We start from the raw sequence: 20,196 nt of genomic DNA, 5'->3' as shown, positions 1-20,196 counted from the left end.
TCACCATGGTGCTCATTGCTCTTCCCGAGGCTTGCACTGCGCAGCGGCATAGGTCGGTTACAACGCACACCTCGTCCCACAGCGTACGGTCCATGGTGCCGGCCATCTCATCTTGGAGCTCAGCCTGGTATGCCATCACCATGGATGACGCGTTAAGAGCTCGCACTCCGAGGGCCACAGATTTGTAAGCCGGTCATGGATGACTGGAACACATCTGTCTTCGACGGGAAACTAGGAGCAGATGGTGCCATGAGAGCCTTCTGGCTGGGGTGGAGGTGGTGAGCAACCAGCGGTTTCACAGGTGGCAGCTTGGATAGTTCGACTCCTCCATGGCTACGCAGTCCAGCATAGCTCCCCCCTGAACCGGGCTCTTTGACGAAAAGGGCTTCGGGTAGCTTCCTCTAGACATTCCGGGAAAAGGGGGAGCAGTTGTCTCTCCGCACTCTTCACCTTTGGCAGGCGCTTGCCTTCGTACCAGGAACCGGTCTTCTCAGGCGGAGCGCTGGGCCATGCAATTCCAAGCACGTTTGCACACCTTGTGAAGGCTCGTGCCGATAGCCGGGGAACCCCCATCGCTGCCTCTCGGGGCTCAGGCTATATGGGGTCTCGGGCATCGCTGCCCCTGAGGCCGGCAGGAACGGATCATCTTCGTCGTCGTACGAGAGGATGTTGTCCGACACGTCGAGGGAATCCATCTTGGCGTCGAGGGTGTCCTCGCAGCCCCCGCGCGCACAGCTGTACTCGAGCAGTGGAGCCACTTCATCCATCTGCTCAGCCCAGCACTCGTGGTAGCTGGGGCTTCTTGGTTCTGACCGTCTGCTGTGGTGAGCTCTGCCAGCATGGGGTCCTGGTCAGTCAAACTAGCAAGGCGAGCAAGCCGACGACGGAGACGTTTCATGGGCAGCCGAGCGCAGTGAGCACAAGAGCCCGTCGGGGCCAGCGCTTCTTGGGCATGTTTCAGCCCCAGACAGTCGTTGCAGCAGGGGTGAGTGTCCCTCGCGGAGATATTATTCCCGCACGAGCACACCCGCGCTAGCATGGCTTCCTTCGTGGCGGGAGAGGAAGCCATGTACTCTAGCCTAACACTAAATGCAGTTTGGAAACTGGCCAAAATCGTGTTGCACTAGTTTTATAGCTTCGCAGCTAGGTAATGTAGCTTTACAGCTAGCTAGGTGTGTAAGCTTTGCAGCTAGAGATACGCTGGCTAATGTTTGGGTAAACTAGCCGCGTAGCTATTTCAGCGAGCTCTAGTTTGGGGACTAGCGAGCTTGGCTGAGGGTAAACCACTGTTTGGGGACAAGCTGGTTATGATAGTTGTTTGGGAACAAGCCTATCTGTCGAATACCGAATAATGTAGTGTTTAAACTTCACGGAGACAACCAAATAAAATATTGACTTCTTTTGAAATCAGATTTTCAAGTTTTGATTTGTTTTTATATATTATAAAAACACAAATATTGAACAGGTGGTTGCCAAAGGGGGCAACCAGAGGCCACAAAACAGTTGCCAATTGACTCACTCTGGTTGCCAAGGGAAACCGGGCAGCCATTACTTTCAAGCCCTGCAGTTCTCTCTGTAACAAATAGGGTCTGACTTTGGACACATTGGCTCTCCTTAGAGAATAAGTACAATAGCTATATACACCTATATAGAGAATAAATTGATGATATTGGTACTACCAGGTAATGGCTGTAATGTGTTCATTAATAAGAACATAAATGGTATGTTTAATGATTCATATTTAATTGAATGTTTATAATTATCTTTCCGTCTGTCTGTCACTGACAGGTTTGCTTCGTGCGGGCTACTACGACCTCCTCATCGACATCCACCTGAGCAGCTACACCACGGCTCGCCTCATGATGAACAACGAGTACATTGTTCCCATGACAGACGAAACCAAGAGCATCACCCTGTTTCCAGATGAGAAGAAAAAACACGGCCTGCCAGGCATCGGCCTCAGCACCTCCCTGAGACCCAGAATGCACTTCTCATCTCCAAGTTTTGTCTGTGGGACTGGACCATTGTCTCGTAACAACGGCAACAACGGATCAGGAGACTGTTTCCAGTACAGCCCTGAGTTCCCCTTAGATGTACTGAAAATGAAAACCATCGAGATGCTAACGGAGGCGGTGCGGGAGGGAAGCATGCACGTACGGGATCCAATAGGAGGCAGCACTGAGTTTCTCTTTGTCCCCCTCATCAAGCTGTTCTACACCCTGCTCATTATGGGAGTGTTCCAAAGTGGAGATCTGAAGAACATCCTCAGACTGATTGAGCCGTCTGTGTTCTCTGAACGACGGGAAGGGCAGGTGGACACGCACATGGAGCTGGAGGCGGTGAAGGACGGGGAAGCTGATGGAGGGAGGAACATGCCTAAAGAAGGACTGTTACAAATGAAGCTCCCCGAGCCTGTTAAACTCCAGGTGACACCCTCTCACTTTGTAAATGCGCTTGCACTTTTTCACTGTCAGATTAGTGGTGTATTTACAGACATAGTGATGATAATAATTTTCAATGTAACAGTGAGTTGTTTTTCGTCACATTCCAATTTGTTTTCTGTTGGACAGTATGAAATACTTACAGAATTAGTAGTTTAACATTTTTTTTTTCATTTTAAGATGATAAAGCTCTTCGTAGAATTACTGAAAACTTGATATAGAATCGCATGTCTGCCATATCTATATTTAGAATTAGATGTGATATACTGTCCAAAGCATTTAAAGTTACAGAAAACAGTTAAAAATCACCAAATATCGGGAAGCCCTGGTAGCTCACTTGGCTGAGCGAGCGCCCCATGTACCAAGGCTTAGTATTTACTGCTGCGGCCCAGGTTTGAGTCCTCTGCTGCATGTCGTCCCCCCTTTCTCTCCCCCCTTTCTGTCTTCATCTGTCCTATCAAATAAAGGCAAAAAAGCCCCAAAATAATCTTTTAAAAAATAAATAAAATAATATAAATCACCGTAGATCTAGATTTTCTCAAATGTCCAGACTCGAGGATGCAAATACAATTAACAAACATTATGACCTGCTATAGTAACACAAAACATGGCGTGCAAATCTCAAAGCCATAAACTGTGCCAGACAATCCCCTACGTACAGAGCCAAAAATACAGCAGTGCTTCACCACGCTCAACCAAACAAGAAACCAAATGAGAAGTTTTTTGTGCAGAACACTGACATAGTATCGAAACGCCAGAAGAATGAGACTTTACTGTATGTCTCACATAAACACACAAATTCAGCAACCTAATAGACCATATATATATAGAGAGAGAGAGGCAAGTTAAATTAACAATGCAGACAAGCTGTTTAACATTACAGCTGCAACAGTACAAAAAATATATATCTCTGCTATTTTACTTCAAATTTGAAAAAAAAACACCTTTTGCTAAGCCTCTCTCAAATTCTTGCTAAAATTAAAGCTGCACACACGTTTCCTTTTTCTTTCTGACTATATAATAATAAGCACATTGGAAGTTTCATGGTGAAAAATCTGCAAAATGTCCCCATTTTTCCTGTAATAGTCCTTGCTTTGAAACTAAGTAGCACGTCGACATTCTCTTTATCCTACAAATCTCTTACACCTTATTCATTATATTGTGTAGGTGACCCAACGTGTGTGTGTGTGTGTGTCTGTGTGTGTGTGTGCGCGTGTGTAGATGTGCCATGTGCTCCAGTACCTGTGCGACTGCCAGGTGCGTCATCGTATCGAGGCGGTGGTGGCCTTCTCTGATGACTTTGTAGCCTGTCTCCAAGACAACCAGCGGTTCCGCTACAATGAGGTGATGCTGGCACTCAACATGTCTGCGGCCCTCACTGCCAAGAAGACCAAAGAGTTCAGATCTCCTCCACAAGAACAGGTAGGAACACCACTGAAGAAGAGAGAGCCCGGGCTGGAGGACAGAACAGTAGAGAGAGAACAGGTTGTACAAGAGTAGAGCAGACTGGAGGACAATCAGGCGGTGGAGAAGAACAATATGAAGTGTGTTAGATAAGAACAGCAGATAATCGAGCAAAATAAAAGGACACTTTGAATGAAGTTATTAAGATCGGGAACATTGTGTATCACCTACAGTAAATACTCATATTCAGCTGACACCAGGTAGTTCACTTCCTCTCCCATTTTACAGTGAACAGACTCACTTGCGCAGTGTATGAAATAGTGCTGTATCGATACATCGATCTGGATCCATATATCGATTCAATCCTAAGTGAAAATACAAAGTGAAAATATCGATACATATTGACACCTTTAAGATACGCCTTTATTTTGAAATTCACACTTCATATCTTTTGTTTTTTATTAAAAAGAGTAGTTTGTTTTTAATTTAAATGTCTGGAAGAGCATAGTGATGCAATTAAAATTAAATTTTAGTTGCTTTTTTTAAATGTATATAAGATTGTGTTAAACGGGCTTATGTATCGTCTCCTATCGGTCGCAGGCCCCTGAATTGAATCAAGTCAAAATCGTATTGTGGCAGACTTTGATCAGTAAATTTTGTGTCGCTGTCCTTACAATTGGTATAATATTGTATCGTGATAGAACGTGTAATTTACACCCCTAGTGTGAAACTAGTCACAGAGACAATTTTCCAGTCCATGCTGCTTTGGCTCTCACTATTGCTGGATTCATTGCAGACCCCATGTCAGATAGCATCTTTCCCATATGCTGGTGGGAACACGCCCCCAACATCCAAACCTATGAACTATGGTCGTTGGATTTACGTGATGTGATCCCAGTGGTTGAAGTATTTAATAAAAACAGGACTTGTCACAACTGTGTGTTTCTGCAGATCAACATGCTGCTAAACTTTAAGGATGAGAAGCAGGAGTGTCCCTGTCCTGAATACATCCGAGAACAGCTGCTCGACTTCCACGAGGACCTGATGAGACACTGTGGTAAACTACCAATCAGCTTCACCTAGACAGCAAAACAAATGTATTACAATATCCAGGTTCCCCACAGAGATCAATAATAAGATCATGGATCAGCGATATCTGTATACTGTATATTCATGAGAATACAGTATGGACTGTACACTGAATTCTCCATTCTGTCAGGTATAGAGTTGGATGAGGATGGAGGGATAGATGGGGACAGTGACTTCACCATCCGAGGTCGACTCCTGTCATTGGTGGAGAAAGTGGCTCACCTAAAGAACAAGATGGCCAACCTGCCAAAGGAGAAAAAAGAAAGGAAACCCAGTAAGTCGTCTGCACAGCAGGGGGGTACATGTAAACAGTTGACAATTTGTTACAGAAAATATAATATTTAGGTTGTGGAAAAATACTGACATCACACACAAGATATCTCATAATGTAATGGTCAGATTTCCATAAATTGCATGATGTACAATCAGGTTTCGGATGATCATTACCCACAGCTTTTCCATGTTAATGTTATAATAGGAAAATAATCAGTATGTTGTACATCAGACAGTTTAGGGTTGTGGGAGGTTATAAACATAACAGACTCCAGCAGCACTTTAAGATCTCCACTGGTAATGTAAAAATTGGTTTGGGAATTCTTCTTCTATCCTTAAAAATCTTATCTCTCTTCTGAGAGTACTTACTCACCTAATATGTTCATTCATTTTCTACCTTTCCATCCTTATTTCTCTGTGAAAAAAATTTAATTTGCACACGTTCCTTTTTACACCTGCAGCCTTGTTTCTACTGTGTTAGGTGCTATTCTTGAAGGCTTCTCTATGATCTACTGCGCTTGGATTGTGTCTTTGGACAAAAGCGTCAAACAAATGAATAAATGTAGTCAAGATATTTTAGGAGAGTTCTCTAATGGGTCTGTTATTTCCAGCTTGTTTCACTCTAGTTGTGTATGAGCGGTTTATAAATCCCTGATGAAGGGAAATGAAGGGAAAAAATATACAAATAAATGTTTGATTATGGACCCACATCCCCTAACTCACTCTTTCTGTCTCTTGTCTCTCCAACTCTCTCCCTCTCTCTCTCTCTGATTCTGCAGGTACGTTACAGCAGTTGATTTCAGATACGATGGTCCGCTGGGCTCAGGAGTCAGTTATTGAGGATCCCGAGCTGGTCAGAGCCATGTTTGTCCTGCTGCACCGGCAATATGATGGCATTGGAGGACAGGTAGGTTTGGGTTATTTTAATAGATACACAATACCATTGAAGACCCAGTTTACACTGGTACATTAGAATATGAATGACGCCTGGGTTCCTCCTGGTTAAAGCACATAACCCCACCACAGCAACTTCCACGGTTTGATTTCCAGCTGTCAAATAAAGGCAAAAAAAAAAAAAAAAAAAAAACTTTGTGTGCGTGTGCTTGCTGTAGAGGCAGCCTTACTACTTCTGTGGCTTCATATACAATCTCATGACAAAGCATGCTCCTAGGAGCTTCATTTTATAAAAAGCCAACAGTTTAAACATTCAATGCACCATTTATATTTAATTAATATTAAAATAGTAAATTATTGTATTAATAATTATGTCCTCAACAAGTATGTGTAACACTAAAATGAGACTTTAAATTAACAGTGTAAATGATGACCTAGTAAAGAATGAGAATTCACTATTACGTTCTCTCTTAAAGTACAGTATGTTAACCAACAGACTGTCCTGCTCAGTCTGCTTCTCACAGTAATATAAAGTATTGTGTAGTTAGGGCTGCAAGTATATAAAGTCTCAGAAAACAGTAAAAATGTGGATCAGTGATCAGACGTCCTCACATGTCTTGATGTCACAAGTCTTGTTCTGTCCACAACTCAAAGATATTCAGTTTACTGTCCCATTTAACAAGCTGGGATCAGAGAACTTTTACTTGTTTGTCATAAAAGATGACTCAAACTGATTAATCAACTATGAAATCAATAGTTGCAGATTGATTTAATAGTTGACAACTAATGGATTAATTGTTGCAGCTCTAGTATTGTGTGGAACTTAGCAATACGTTTAAAACAAAAAATGACTGTCTTTATCTGTCCAGGTGCGGGCCCTTCCTAAGACCTACACTATCAACTCCGTATCAATCGAGGACACCATCAACCTGTTGGCTGCTCTGGGTCAGATCAGATCTCTGCTGAGTGTCCGTATGGGAAGAGAGGAGGAGAAACTGATGATCAGAGGGCTGGGGTGAGAACACTCATCTGTCAAGCTCCTCAACACTGATACTGATATCTCTTTCAGTTTTTCAGTGAATTTCCATTTCTTAGGGTGCTGGGCAGATGTACAGTATATACCGACCAATCTGAAAATGATTGACTAATAAATAATTGAAATATGTTCATGTTATGTGAAGACATGTTTCTTATATGCTGTATGTGGGAGCATTATATGTAATTCTCAAAGATGTTTCAAACAACTGGTGTTCATCCGTAGCCCTCTTGCTTACTAATGACTTCGTCGTAGCAGCGCTGTTGTAATCTGTTTAGCTGGCCTCTGGCCCGCCTATATCAGATACAGCGATGTGATTGGTGCAGCTCGGCTACAAGGGCATAATTAATGAGCATCATAACTGAATGCCAGAGTGACTCACTGAGCAAATTCAAATTGTGCTCTTGCGAGAACTCTTGATTTCCAGGGTAGATTAGAGCACTAATGATGAAAAACTTTACCCCCCCCCCACACTTCCTCCGCAGTGATATCATGAACAACAAGGTGTTCTACCAACATCCTAACCTGATGAGAGCTCTGGGGATGCACGAAACTGTCATGGAGGTCATGGTCAACGTACTCAGTGGGGGAGACTCCAAGGTATGAAGTGTATGGCAAGCCCTTTCTAATGTTTTATCAGCAGGGCTGACTACTAGCCATTTAGTTTTCACTAGTCAAAATGGCATTTTGACTAATTAAAATGTTAATTTTGACATGTTACAAATCACATTTCGACTATTCGAAACTGATTTACAGATATCTTTCATTTAATTATAGATTTCAGTTATTAATTTTTCACTAGTAAGAATGACGATAGAGATATCTTCACTTGAATTTCCACATTTTTAAAAGGTTGCGACACGTGGAAATTAGGGCTGGACACTTTTGGCTAAAATCATAATCACGATTAATCAAAGAAGTTACCTTGATTACGATTATTGAACGATTATTTCAATTTTTCTTTTTCTTTTCTTATACACAGTGGTACATTAACACACAGTGGGCGTCCGCAGAAATATTAATAGGATTAAAAGACCGAAATAATCAACTTGGTAAAATTACGTCGGTTATAGGCTCTGAATTTCGGTTTTGATTATTTTTCGATTAATCATCCAGCCTTAGTGGAAATGTACTTTCCCATTTCAGATATCAACAAACCATTTCAGATATGTGGGCATCATATCATTAAATATTTTTATCTGAAAAAGCCTTTGCCATTTAAATGAATAAATACAGTGATAGTAAAATGTTATGGACAATATACCATTGATAATGTTGCTGAGTTTTGTCTGACATGAAGTTTGTGTTTTTGCAGGAAATCACCTTTCCTAAAATGGTGGCCAGCTGCTGTCGTTTTCTCTGTTACTTCTGTCGAATCAGCCGTCAGAACCAGAAAGCCATGTTTGACCATCTCAGCTACCTGCTGGAGAACAGCAGTGTTGGCCTTGGTGAGGATGTGTGATGTTGTCTTGTTTTTGCTTCTCCGCTGTTGAGCGTGCTAGTTCATTTGTGACCTGGGCAAGAATAGGTTTCTCATGACCTCATGGACTGTCTAAAATCACTCCCTTGTACACACATGCATTACTCCTCTGTCTATAATAGACACCCAACAGAGAGCTGTAGATTGAGAGTTTGGACACTAATCATTCATCATCTTTGCGTCATTGCTGACAGCTGTAGAGTTGCACAACAGTCATTTTCGCATCCATAAAATGCCGTGCAGTGCACATGTCATGGACGATACTTTTTTCATTACAGTGTGAAATTTTGGAGGGCACTCTGACTCTGAATCAGAATTTAACAATAACATAATAATAATATAGCACACTAGATAGTGAAAAGAGGGTGTTTTCGGCCATAGCCATGGTCTTCATCAGCATATAGAGTTTTCTTAGTTGTTACCATGCGTATATGTTACCAGGCGTATGGAGCCTAAGTACCAAAGTGCCATACTTCGTGAACAAACTGAGCCATCTCCATGACAACTGAGCAAACACTTCGCCTGCCTAGTCGCGTGGATCTGCGGGGTCTACTACACTCCTCATGTGAAGGACAAAGCTTCCTGAGTTAACGCCAGGCGATCAATGTGTGGTAACCATGGAGATTCTGTGCACTACTGTATCCCTGCTGTACAACTGAATGACATTAGCTGAGTGTGGTATCATATATCCCTAATCACAGGTCGGTTTATAACTACAGACTGTTATTGTTGATAGCTAAAGTTAGCTAAATTAGCATTGTCATAATTACGGACGTTACCTGATAAATCTCATCATGTGCCGATGCTCTGACAAGCAGAAGCCCCGCTGTCTATGTCCTGATAATTGTTTAGAAAACAGGTTTATGTTTTAGGGAACTCGCAAATCGCAAGAATCTGTCTCATGTTCGTTAATTTGCGCTGCGCGTTGCTCGCGTAGGGAAAAGTTCAACACAATTTCACGGGACAGTTTCACGGGATTATGCCCGCTTGTGGCGTCGCATGTCAAACTGCCCGCGCCCCCCTAGCTGCCCGCTTGCCTCCCATTGAAAATGAATTACGAGGCGCGACAATCGCTCCCCGTGTGAAAAGTTCTTGAGGCTGCATACACACAGACAGCTGTGACAGTGTGACAGGTACTGGATACAAGAAGATGAATGCACACAGTATGTGACAGACGCACAAGAAATCCTCATATGTTTGAAAATGGAGATCCTCTGCTCGCTCCTTCCTCGCTGCTGGGAGTTGAGAGAAGCTGTGTGCTGTTTTCTGACGAGGGTTTGGGTACTTAGCGAAACCTAATTTGTTTTACAACTCCATCTCTTATTGCTCACATTGCTCACACATTGGCTGTCTGAGTGCTGTGTATCCAACAGTGCTGTATCCAGGAACAGATACACCTCTGTTTTATTGTCAATAGACTCCCTATTCTCCCATGTGTATTTATATGATTATCTTCTCCTCTCTCCTTCCCTTCCCTTTCCTCCCCTTCCCTCTCCTCTCCTCAGCCTCTCCTTCCATGCGAGGTTCTACTCCTCTGGATGTTGCTGCAGCATCAGTCATGGATAATAATGAATTGGCCCTGGCTTTAAGAGAGCCAGACCTGGAGAAGGTGAGGATGACAAACATTAACACACACACACACAAGCACACTCACTCACTCACTCACTCACTTACATACACGTAATGCATTTCCTAACCTCTTACCTTAACCATCACAACTAAATGCCTAAACGTGAAGAAGGCTGTTTGTGCTGCTACGCGTTGGTTGCTGCTATTTTTAATATACTAGATAGACTAGCCAGTGTATCAGGAACACCTGGCTAAGACTAATGCAGTCCAATCCAACAGTCCTGCAATAAAGCCTCCTTTCATGAAGAGTCTAATGTACAGTTTTGGTTGAAACTGTTAAAAAGATTGAATTCATTGAATTTGACAGTTATTTTCGCGTCATCAGTTTGTGCTTGTGCAGATTTGTATTTAGTTATAATGAGAGGTGTTTATATTCAATATACATCAATTATACAAATATGGGTGGACTACATATTAGAAACACATTTGAGGTTTTTTTGTCAGATAAACCTCAGGTGTGCTTAGATTTTTTCATTTGTAATTAATTACGTAGCGACTCGTATGCGGTATAAAAACATGTCACTTTGTCTGCTTGTGCAGGTGGTGCAGTACCTGGCCGGCTGTGGGCTGCAGAGCTGTGTGATGCTGGTGCGTAATGGATACCCCGACATTGGCTGGAACCCTGTGGAGGGTGAACGCTACCTCGACTTCCTGCGCTTTGCTGTCTTCTGTAACGGTGAAAATTTGAGCGATCATCAAGTCTCTTTTCTCATCGCTGACTATATCGGCGGTCAAATCGGATATTTTCAACAAGAAACTGTTGTATCTCTTTGTCAATGTACAAACCCCAATTCCAATGAAGTTTGGATGTTTGTAAAATGTAAGTAAAAATGGAATATAATGATTTGCAAATCCAACCTATATGCAATTGAATACACTATTCAACTAAGATATTTAATGTTCAAACTGATAAACTTTATTATTTCTTTGCAAATATTCGCTCATTTTGAACTTGATGCCTGCAACAAGTTCCAAATAAGCTGGGCCTGGGGCATGTTTACCACTGTGTTACATCACCTTTCCTTTTAACAACACTCAATAAGCATTTAGGAACTGAGGACACTTGTTGAAGCTCTGTAGGTGGAATTCTTTCCCATTCTTGCCTGATGTACAACTTTAGTTGCTCAACAGTCCAGGGTCTCTGTTATCGTATTTTGTGCTTCATAATGCGCCACACATTTTCAATGGGAGACAGGTCTGGACTGTAGACAGGCCAGTCTAGTACCACACTCTGTTACACTGTTGTAACACGTGCAGAATGTAGCTTAGCATTGTCTTGCTGAAATTAACAGGGAGGTCCCTGAAAAAGACGTTGTTTGGATGGCAGCATATGTTGCTCCAAAAGCTGTGTACCATTCAGCATTAATGGTGCCTTCACAGATGTGCATGTAATGAACCTAGTGCTGATAACAATCTGGATGGTCCTTTTCCTCTTTGGCCCGGAGGACAAGACGTCCATGATTTGGATATGGACTCTCATCAGACCACAGCACACTTTTCTTCTTTGCGTCAGTCCATCTCAGATGAGCTCGGGCCCCGAGAAGCCAGCGGTGTTTCTGGGTGTTGTTGATATATGCCTTTCATTTTGCATGGTAGAGTTTTAACTCCCACTTGTAGATGTAGCGATGAACTGTGTTAACTGTTAGGAAGTGTTCCTGAGCCCACGTGGTAATATCCTTTACATAATAAGGACTGTTTTTAATGCAGTGGTGCTGAGGGATCGAAGGTGATTCAATGTTGGTTTGGACCTCGTCTCTTACGTGCAGAAATTTCTCCAGATTCTCTGAATCTTTTGATGATATTATGGACTGTAGATGATGAACTCTCTAAATTCCTTCCAATTGCATGTTGAGAAACCTTCTTCTTAAACTTTTGGACTATTTGCTCACGCAGTTGTTCACAAAGTGGTGAACCTCGCCCCATCCTTGCTTGTGAACAACTGAGCCTTTTGGGGATGCTCCTTTTATACCCAATCATGACACTCCCCTGTTTCCAATTAACTTGTTAACCTGTGGAATGTTCCAAACAGGTGTTTTTTGAACATTCCTCAACTTTCCCAGCTTTTTTGGAACTTGTTGCAGGCATCAAATTCAATATGAGTGAAGATTTGCAAAAAAAACAAACAAAGTTTATCAGTTTGAACATTAAATATCTTGTCTTTGTAGTGTATTTAATTGAATATAGGTTGAAAAGGATTTGCAAGTCAATGTATTCTGTTTTTATTTACGTTTTACACAACATCCTAACTTCATTGGAATTGGGGTATGTATATATGTGTGTGTAGTATGTGTTTGGCATACACTATGTTGTCATGAACACCTCTACTGTTCCATGGCCAGGTGAAAGCGTGGAGGAGAACGCCAATGTTGTGGTAAGGCTTCTGATTCGCCGACCAGAATGTTTTGGCCCCGCCCTTCGGGGTGAAGGTGGGGATGGGTTGTTGGCAGCGATGGAGGAAGCCATTAAGATCTCTCAGGATCTCTCCAGGGATGGTCCCTCTCCTACATCTGAGAGCAGCAAGACACTGTAAGACAACATCCTCGCATCTCATTTATTTGCTCTATAGCAGGGGTCGGCAACCTTAGGCACCTTGGACCTTAACCAATGGCACGCTGGCAATATGTGTGCAAGAGAGTTATTGATGTGTTGAAATCATGGTTGAAATGCTGAAGCACTCTCTCATCCGCATGCTGAGCACCCACGTGTGCCAGACTGCCAGTTCATTTTTACATTCATTTAATATTAAACATTGCAGTTGGTGCTAAGTGGAGCGTCTGTCATAGTGTGATTGGTCATGTCGGTGGCATTGATTTATAATTTCCCACGAAGCTGATTAAACTTCTCATCTCCAATCCTATCTGTGAGGTGGCGCTGTCCTGAGTTGAAAGATAGCTTACTTTACGGCGTGTGTGTTCGTGTCGGCCGCTGTCCATTTCCTAAGGTTCTGAAATGCAAACATTTTTGACAACTTTTTTTTTTTTAAAGGGTGTGCACCCACAGAGGAAAACATAAATCGGCGCCTGTGCGCGACCTGTTATTTACGGTAGATTGACTCATATCTCTGACTGGGAACAATACAGAGAGGATTACCAACGGCCGCTGGGGCAGATGAACTAACGCTAGTCTTGTTACTGTAAGTAGGCTACATTAACACCTTCGTGAGTTAAAAGTCACTACTTATCAATGCACTCATCTGTGTATACCGGCATCAACATGTAGAAAGCGATATTTCAATCTGCTCTGTCTGCTCAGACCACTCTTGTCCACCGCACTCTTGTTTTACGCAAACACAGCTCTACTCTACAAATAGCATATTTTTACAAAACAAGCTAAAAGAAAAGTCTATTTATCTTAGTTTGCAGGGAATCTTGAAATTTGGACAAATTCTTATAAACTTAAGCTGTCTGAAGAAACCATCCTCTCCGCTGGAGCGGTAAATATGGATGCATTATAAGACCAAACAAATACATGTGGCTACTTAATATGCACGTGAATGACGCAATCATTATGTTCGTGTTGATAATAATGCAGGTTGTGCTATTATTATTTTGCCACAGCATCGTTTCATTGAAAATGAGGCATACAGGACCTGCTTATCAGTCCATTCATCATTAAAGCTGGGCATTTGCTGGGCTTTTGCATACTAAAACCATGTTTCCATAATAATAATAATAATAATATACAATAATAATAATAATTACAGGGTCCTGATTATGAGAAATAAATGTTATCAAATGTTGCTATGGAATAAAATTACAGATTCCCTGGATATTACATTTTGATGTGATGTCATAAAAAAAATGTATGTTAACATGGCACACTAATAAACAAGAAATTTTGAAAAGGGCACTTCATATCAAAAAGGTTGCCGACCCCTGCTCGTATTAGATCATAAGGTTCTAGAAAATGAACATCCTGTTTTTAGGGTTACACTGTGTCTTGTTATTAACTATACACTATATTTACTCTTCTAGAAGTAATTTATAGTTCAATAGATCAGTGCTATTGTAAATACCCACATGATATCGGTTCCAACCCAAACACATGTATTATTCATCCCCGATTTGTGTATTTAAAGTCACTGAATGGAGAGAAATGGGATGTACTTTGTGTGTGTGTGTGTGTGTGTGTGTGTGTGTGTGTGTGTGTGTGTGTGTGTGTGTGTGTGTGTGTGTGTGTGTGTGCGGGCGTGTGTGTGTAGCAGTGACATGCTTGAGGAAGAGGAAGATGATACCATCCACATGGGGAATGCCATCATGACCTTCTATGCTGCTCTCATTGACCTGCTAGGCCGCTGTGCTCCAGAGATGCATGTGAGTGACAACACACACACACACACACACACACACACAGACTCATAGATAGTCACAGTAACCTTATCCATTTTATATCAGTTAATCCATGCTGGTAAAGGTGAAGCGATCCGTATCAGAGCCATTCTGAGGTCTCTGATTCCTATTGAAGACCTGGTGGGAGTCATCAGCATTCCTTTCTCCATGCCCAACGTGGCTAAAGGTAAGCAGACCCTCTAGCACCATCCCTGTCTGACATGCATAACACAGTAATCCTGATTTTAAAAAAGGTCCAGTATGGAATAAAAGATTCAAATGTGCAAACACAAAAAATGCAGTCACTAAAATCTTGACTTTAATCTTGCGTTTGTGTGTGTGTGTGTGTGTTGTGTGTTATGTGTTTGCCTCTGAATGCATAGATGGGTTGGTGGTGGAGCCAGACATGTCAGCAGGTTTTTGTCCAGACCATAAAGCAGCCATGGTCCTGTTCCTGGACAGAGTCTACGGTATAGAAGACCAAAATTTCCTGCTACACCTGCTGGAAGTCGGCTTCTTACCAGACCTGAGAGCTGCTGCCTCTCTGGACACGGTAAGAGAGAGAGAGAGAGAGAGAGAGAGAGAGAGAGAGAGAGAGAGAGAGAGAGAGTGAGAGATTTATATGAAAACGCTGTTTCTTTGTTCTTTGATATATTTTTTAAAATAGCTCTAATTTATATTTTTATGTTAAAAGTGGGTAAAATTACTGTGTAATATGAAAGGTGTCGCAAATAGCGATGATCCCAGTTATCACTGCAGCTGCTGTTCCCCTCATCTTCACAGAGCTATTTTTATTTTTAGCACTTTTTATTCCGCGTTCAGACAAGAGTTTTGGGGGGGAAATCTGCGTGCATATGGTGACGCAAAAGTGTGTAAAATTCATTGTTGTATGCACACCAGGCGGCTAGGTGGTAGTGTGAAGCACTGCCACACAACACCACCAAGTCCGTACGCCTGCGTAGAACCTTCCTTCTTTTTCCTCTCCCTAGTAGCGCGAAACCAAAACATATCGAAGCGAACAACAAAAGCTTGTCTGGACAGACGAGGAGGTGGAGTTGCTGTTTGTCTGATGATGACCGACACAGTCGACCGGGATAAGCCACAGCACAGCACCCCCGGGAGCACTACCAATACCCTGAGCCTCAGCACCCACGGGAGCACTACCAATACCCTGAGCCTCAGCACCTACGGGAGCACTACCAATACCCTGAGCCTCAGCACCCACCGGAGCACTACCAATACCCTGAGCCTCAGCACCTACGGGAGCACTACCAATACCCTGAGCCTCAGCACCTACGGGAGCTCTACCAATACCCTGAGCCTCAGCACCCACGGGAGCACTACCAATACCCTGAGCCTCAGCACCTACGGGAGCACTACCAATACCCTGAGCCTCAGCACCCACGGGAGCACTACCAATACCCTGACCCTCAGCACCTACGGGAGCACTACCAATACCCTGAGCCTCAGCACCTACGGGAGCACTACCAATACTCTGAGCCTCAGCACCTACGGGAGCACTACCAATACCCTGAGCCTCAGCACCTACGGGAGCACTACCAATACCCTGAGCCTCAGCACCTACGGGAGCACTACCAATACCCTGAGCCTCAGCACCTACGGGAGCACTACCAATACCCTGAGCCTCAGCACCTACGGGAGCACTACCAATACCCTGAGCCTCAGCACCTACGGGAGCTCTACCAATACCCTGAGCCTCAGCACCTACGGGAGCTCTACCAATACCCTGAGCCTCAGCACCCACGGGAGCACTACCAATACCCTGAGCCTCAGCACCTACGGGAGCACTACCAATACCCCGAGCCTCAGCACCCACGGGAGCACTACCAATACGGGAGCACTACCAATACCCTGAGCCTCAGCACCTACGGGAGCACTACCAATACCCTGAGCCTCAGCACCTACGGGAGCACTACCAATACCCTGAGCCTCGCGGCCCTTCAGCCGCTGCTTGAGAGCGAGAGGCAGTGGGCAGAGGAGGCTGAACCAGACCCTCCTCTGGCCGCTGCCACTGGCGCTCTCTCTTTCTAGACATCCACAGTGTTGTAGCCTACTCTGGCAGCTGGCTCAAATGAATAGCCTACATATGGTCATTGAACTATAACAACATTATCCACATTGTCGAAATCATTTAAAAATATTGAGCCATTACAATGAAAATCTTTTAGATAACAGGAGCCTATAATTTCTGTAGCGTGCTCCATAATAACAGACCACCTGAACGCCTTTTTCTCATCTCTCTCCACACCGCTGTCTTCAGACTTTTGCGTTTTTACCCTTGAGACGGGAACGAGACGGTGGAACATTTTTAAGATTTCCACTCAGGGAGGGTGGTTTCACTTTTTTGCTTTTTAAGCCCCAAAAACACTGTCGCCGTATAAATAAAAGGCACATCCGATAAAATATTTTGTCGTGTAAACAGGGCCTCAGTCTACTGTATATCTGATAATTGTTGTGGTTTTACAGCCTGCAACCAGTGGCGCAAAAAGTGGGTATGTGCCAGAAATACCAGAAAACCTAATTGGAGATTGACATGAAAATGTGCTGAGAATCTTCACACAACACTGGGGATGATGTCCTACTTGACATTTAAAGCATTTTTGTTAGTTTAAGACCGGTCCAGATGTCAGTTTCCCGTCCAGCGGCCACATCGTCTAAATAGCAAATTCACCTCCGCTCATCTGTGGCCCATGGGCGTGCTGGTCTTACAGGGAGGTGTGTTCAGGTGAATTCTTGGTGTATTGCTATCTTGAGGCAGCGGGAAGTGATTAACAATAACAGGCATTTTCCACTGGGTCTCTGCTGCGTGCTGGAGGCCCTGCGGGCCCTGTGAGCAATCGCGGTCATTGAAATCAATGCTTGATTTTCCACCAGCTGTGCAACGGAGCGTCCCAGAAGCGTGCGTGAAGCGGCTCTCCGCTCCGCTAAAGATACGCGCCAGGTCTGTTTGTCACACAAGCAGCGGGCCGTCTGGACAGCCAGGCAGGAAGTGAAACAGCGAGAGCATCCAGTCAGCCAAACCCCCCCACGTCCCCCCCCTAGTATCGTATATGTCTCCTCTACAACACCACAGACAACAAGAGATTAATCTTGGAGGTGGAAAAAAATAATACAATATCACAGAGCCAGAAAAGAGAAGACATGGAGTTTAATTACAGGAATGCTTGGAGTGGAAGGCAGATACTAGTAATAAACACGTAATTGTTCTGTAAAGTACTTGTAGAGACAATATAATCTGCGAGTCGGGCAGCAAGATGCTCCCGGTGTGGTATGGCGCGTGGTGGAGGACAGAACAACACTGGAATGCAGCAGAGACGCACCCAGTGGAAAATGCCTGTAACACAGCATTTTATTGTTGTTTTAACCGCGCATTAGTAAAATGCGCCTAGGCTCGTGCACAGCCCGCGCCCACTATACTTGTTCCACACACAGCAGCACACAATCATGCAAAAATTTTAAATAAAACTATAACAATGTGAAATAGTATTGTGATATGATCTGCTTGCGTGCTTTCACTTCACGCATGAGCTGATGAGTTTCTTCTCCTGAAAATCTCTCCTTCCTGCTTAGCAAATCCTCCATCATAACAGCAATTCTCCCAGGAACAAACACGCCTGGCTTTTAAAGGGAATGGGAGATAACACTCTGATTGGTTTATTGCATGTTACGCCCAAAACACACCTATGATTGGAGACACTAATTGAGACACTGTTTTGAACCATGTGTCTGGCTTTTTCCGCCGTTAAACTAGCAAAAGTGAATTTGTACACGCCCTAAACACACTTGCGCCAGGCGCTTCAAGCCGTGCGCTTAGATTGTTAAAATAGTAGTAACTAGTATGTGGGTTGATGTGTTTAGGGTGGCATTCTTTTGGAAAGGCCTGTAGTCTTTTCCAGCCGCAAACGCACATTGATCCTCTTTACTCCAGTGTCTGACTGCTCACTAAAATATAGTTTTTTCTCAATCTCTCCGCTCTCCTTCTGTCTCTGTATTTGTGTCAGGTTGCTCTCAGTGCCACAGACATGGCACTCGCCCTCAACAGGTATCTGTGTACAGCCGTGTTGCCTCTCCTGACTAAATGTGCTCCACTGTTTGCGGGGACGGAGCCGTTTGCCTCCCTAATCGACTCCCTCCTCCACACGGTTTACCGCCTGTCCAAAGGCTGCTGCCTCACCAAGGCCCAGAGGGATGCCATAGAGGAGTGTCTGCTGGCTGTTTGTGGGTAAGACTGGAATGAAAACCCAAAAGCAAAACAGACATGCATGGGAGAAAGTAAGTTATTGTAAAAACACATGGGAGGGGTTAACAGGAAAGCATTGTAAGATTCTGACAAGTGGTGTTGATTTGGTATCTAATGTAATAAATATTATAAAACGTATACTGTCAAAATAAAACCAAATATGGTAGACATAATCATTATTTAAGCTTCAGTTTAGAACTCACATACCCATGATGAACTTCAGCCAAACTAATAATTTGAGTTTAATCATTTAAACTACATTTTAAGAGCATCATCATCTTCTTCTCATTTTAAGTTTGCTTCACTTCAACAGCTCTGACTTGACTATTGCTGCTAGTCAATGTATTTTCATTTATTTAATTTCCATACTCTACGTATGTATGTATGTATGTATGTATGTATGTATCTTTGTAAAGCAGTTTCCCTTTGTGTTTTTGTTTGTTTGTCATTTGGCTGTTTTTCTTGTGTTTTGTCTAATGTGATCTGATCTGTCTACACGGTTGTTGTATACGGTTTCTGTGTGGCAGTGGAAATAACCAACTAATGTATGTCATCTTATTAATGTGCAGTAAGCTGAGGCCTTCAATGATGCAGCATCTGCTGAGGAGGCTTGTGTTTGACGTTCCTATGCTTAATGAACACACCAAGATGCCTCTGAAGGTGAGAAACAATGTGCAGTTCTATCTGTGCCCAATCAATTCCAAAGAGCTTTTCAGATGAATCTACTGGAACTATACTTTAGCACTAATAGTAATGAGAGAGTCATTGTACACTACAATCTGCAATGTACACATGTTTTACTGTTGTGCAGCCTCAGCTCACACAAAATTCACAAAGAGCAAAGACTCCCTACTACAACATGAAATTGTGATAATTTGTCATCGTAATATAGGAAAAGTTAATTTGTGTATAATAGAAGTTACCTTCTGCAACACACTCAGAACATATATTTATTCTATTACATTTGTAAAAGGAACTCGGCGACTTATTGGGACTTGGTCTTATTCACCGTATCCGCAGACAACACAATCACACATGCTGCATCACACAATCCTTTTTTTACACTTACTTTGAATCAGCATCTCTGATTTCTGACTACTAAAAATATGATTATGGACAAGTGAGCTTGCTCTGTGAATTTGTAAAATGGTTCTTAAATGCAGCAGACAGATGATGAATGTGCTCTTGACTTTACCCAGCTGTTGACCAATCACTATGAGCGTTGCTGGAAGTATTACTGCCTGGCTGGAGGCTGGGGCAGCTTTGGAGCTGCATCAGATGAAGAGCTGCACCTCTCCAGAAAACTGTTCTGGGGAATATTTGATGCTCTCTCACGCAAGGTAAGGCTCTAGTGAAGGCCT

General features: G+C 43.2%; 1 protein-coding gene across 7 annotated transcripts in view; it reads left to right on the top strand.

Annotated features, from left to right (window-relative positions):
* Positions 1-20,196, top strand: part of ryr2a (ryanodine receptor 2a (cardiac)) — a 261,766-nt gene that overhangs the window by 158,138 nt on the left and 83,432 nt on the right. For 6 of the 7 annotated variants that reach the window (XR_003691303.1, XR_003691302.1, XR_003691301.1 and 3 more), the window contains 17 exons: positions 1,789-2,426; positions 3,663-3,863; positions 4,797-4,902; positions 5,065-5,208; positions 5,987-6,114; positions 6,971-7,116; positions 7,623-7,737; positions 8,453-8,585; positions 10,123-10,226; positions 10,787-10,922; positions 12,586-12,772; positions 14,448-14,559; positions 14,641-14,761; positions 14,958-15,127; positions 18,597-18,817; positions 19,405-19,495; positions 20,035-20,175. Coding sequence is in view for 4 of the 7 variants with exons in the window: in XM_028567569.1 (XP_028423370.1) it covers positions 1,789-2,426; positions 3,663-3,863; positions 4,797-4,902; positions 5,065-5,208; positions 5,987-6,114; positions 6,971-7,116; positions 7,623-7,737; positions 8,453-8,585; positions 10,123-10,226; positions 10,787-10,922; positions 12,586-12,772; positions 14,448-14,559; positions 14,641-14,761; positions 14,958-15,127; positions 18,597-18,817; positions 19,405-19,495; positions 20,035-20,175 (2,894 nt within the window). In the remaining 3 variants the exon portion in view is untranslated. The remainder of the gene's footprint in view (positions 1-1,788; positions 2,427-3,662; positions 3,864-4,796; positions 4,903-5,064; positions 5,209-5,986; positions 6,115-6,970; positions 7,117-7,622; positions 7,738-8,452; positions 8,586-10,122; positions 10,227-10,786; positions 10,923-12,585; positions 12,773-14,447; positions 14,560-14,640; positions 14,762-14,957; positions 15,128-18,596; positions 18,818-19,404; positions 19,496-20,034; positions 20,176-20,196) is intronic. The other variant, XM_028567566.1, reaches the window with a different exon arrangement.

Source organism: Perca flavescens, chromosome 21, assembly GCF_004354835.1.
Source record: "Perca flavescens isolate YP-PL-M2 chromosome 21, PFLA_1.0, whole genome shotgun sequence".
Lineage (NCBI taxonomy): Eukaryota > Metazoa > Chordata > Actinopteri > Perciformes > Percidae > Perca > Perca flavescens.
Note: the sequence above shows the minus strand (reverse complement) of the source record. Positions and strands in the feature narration are given on the sequence as shown.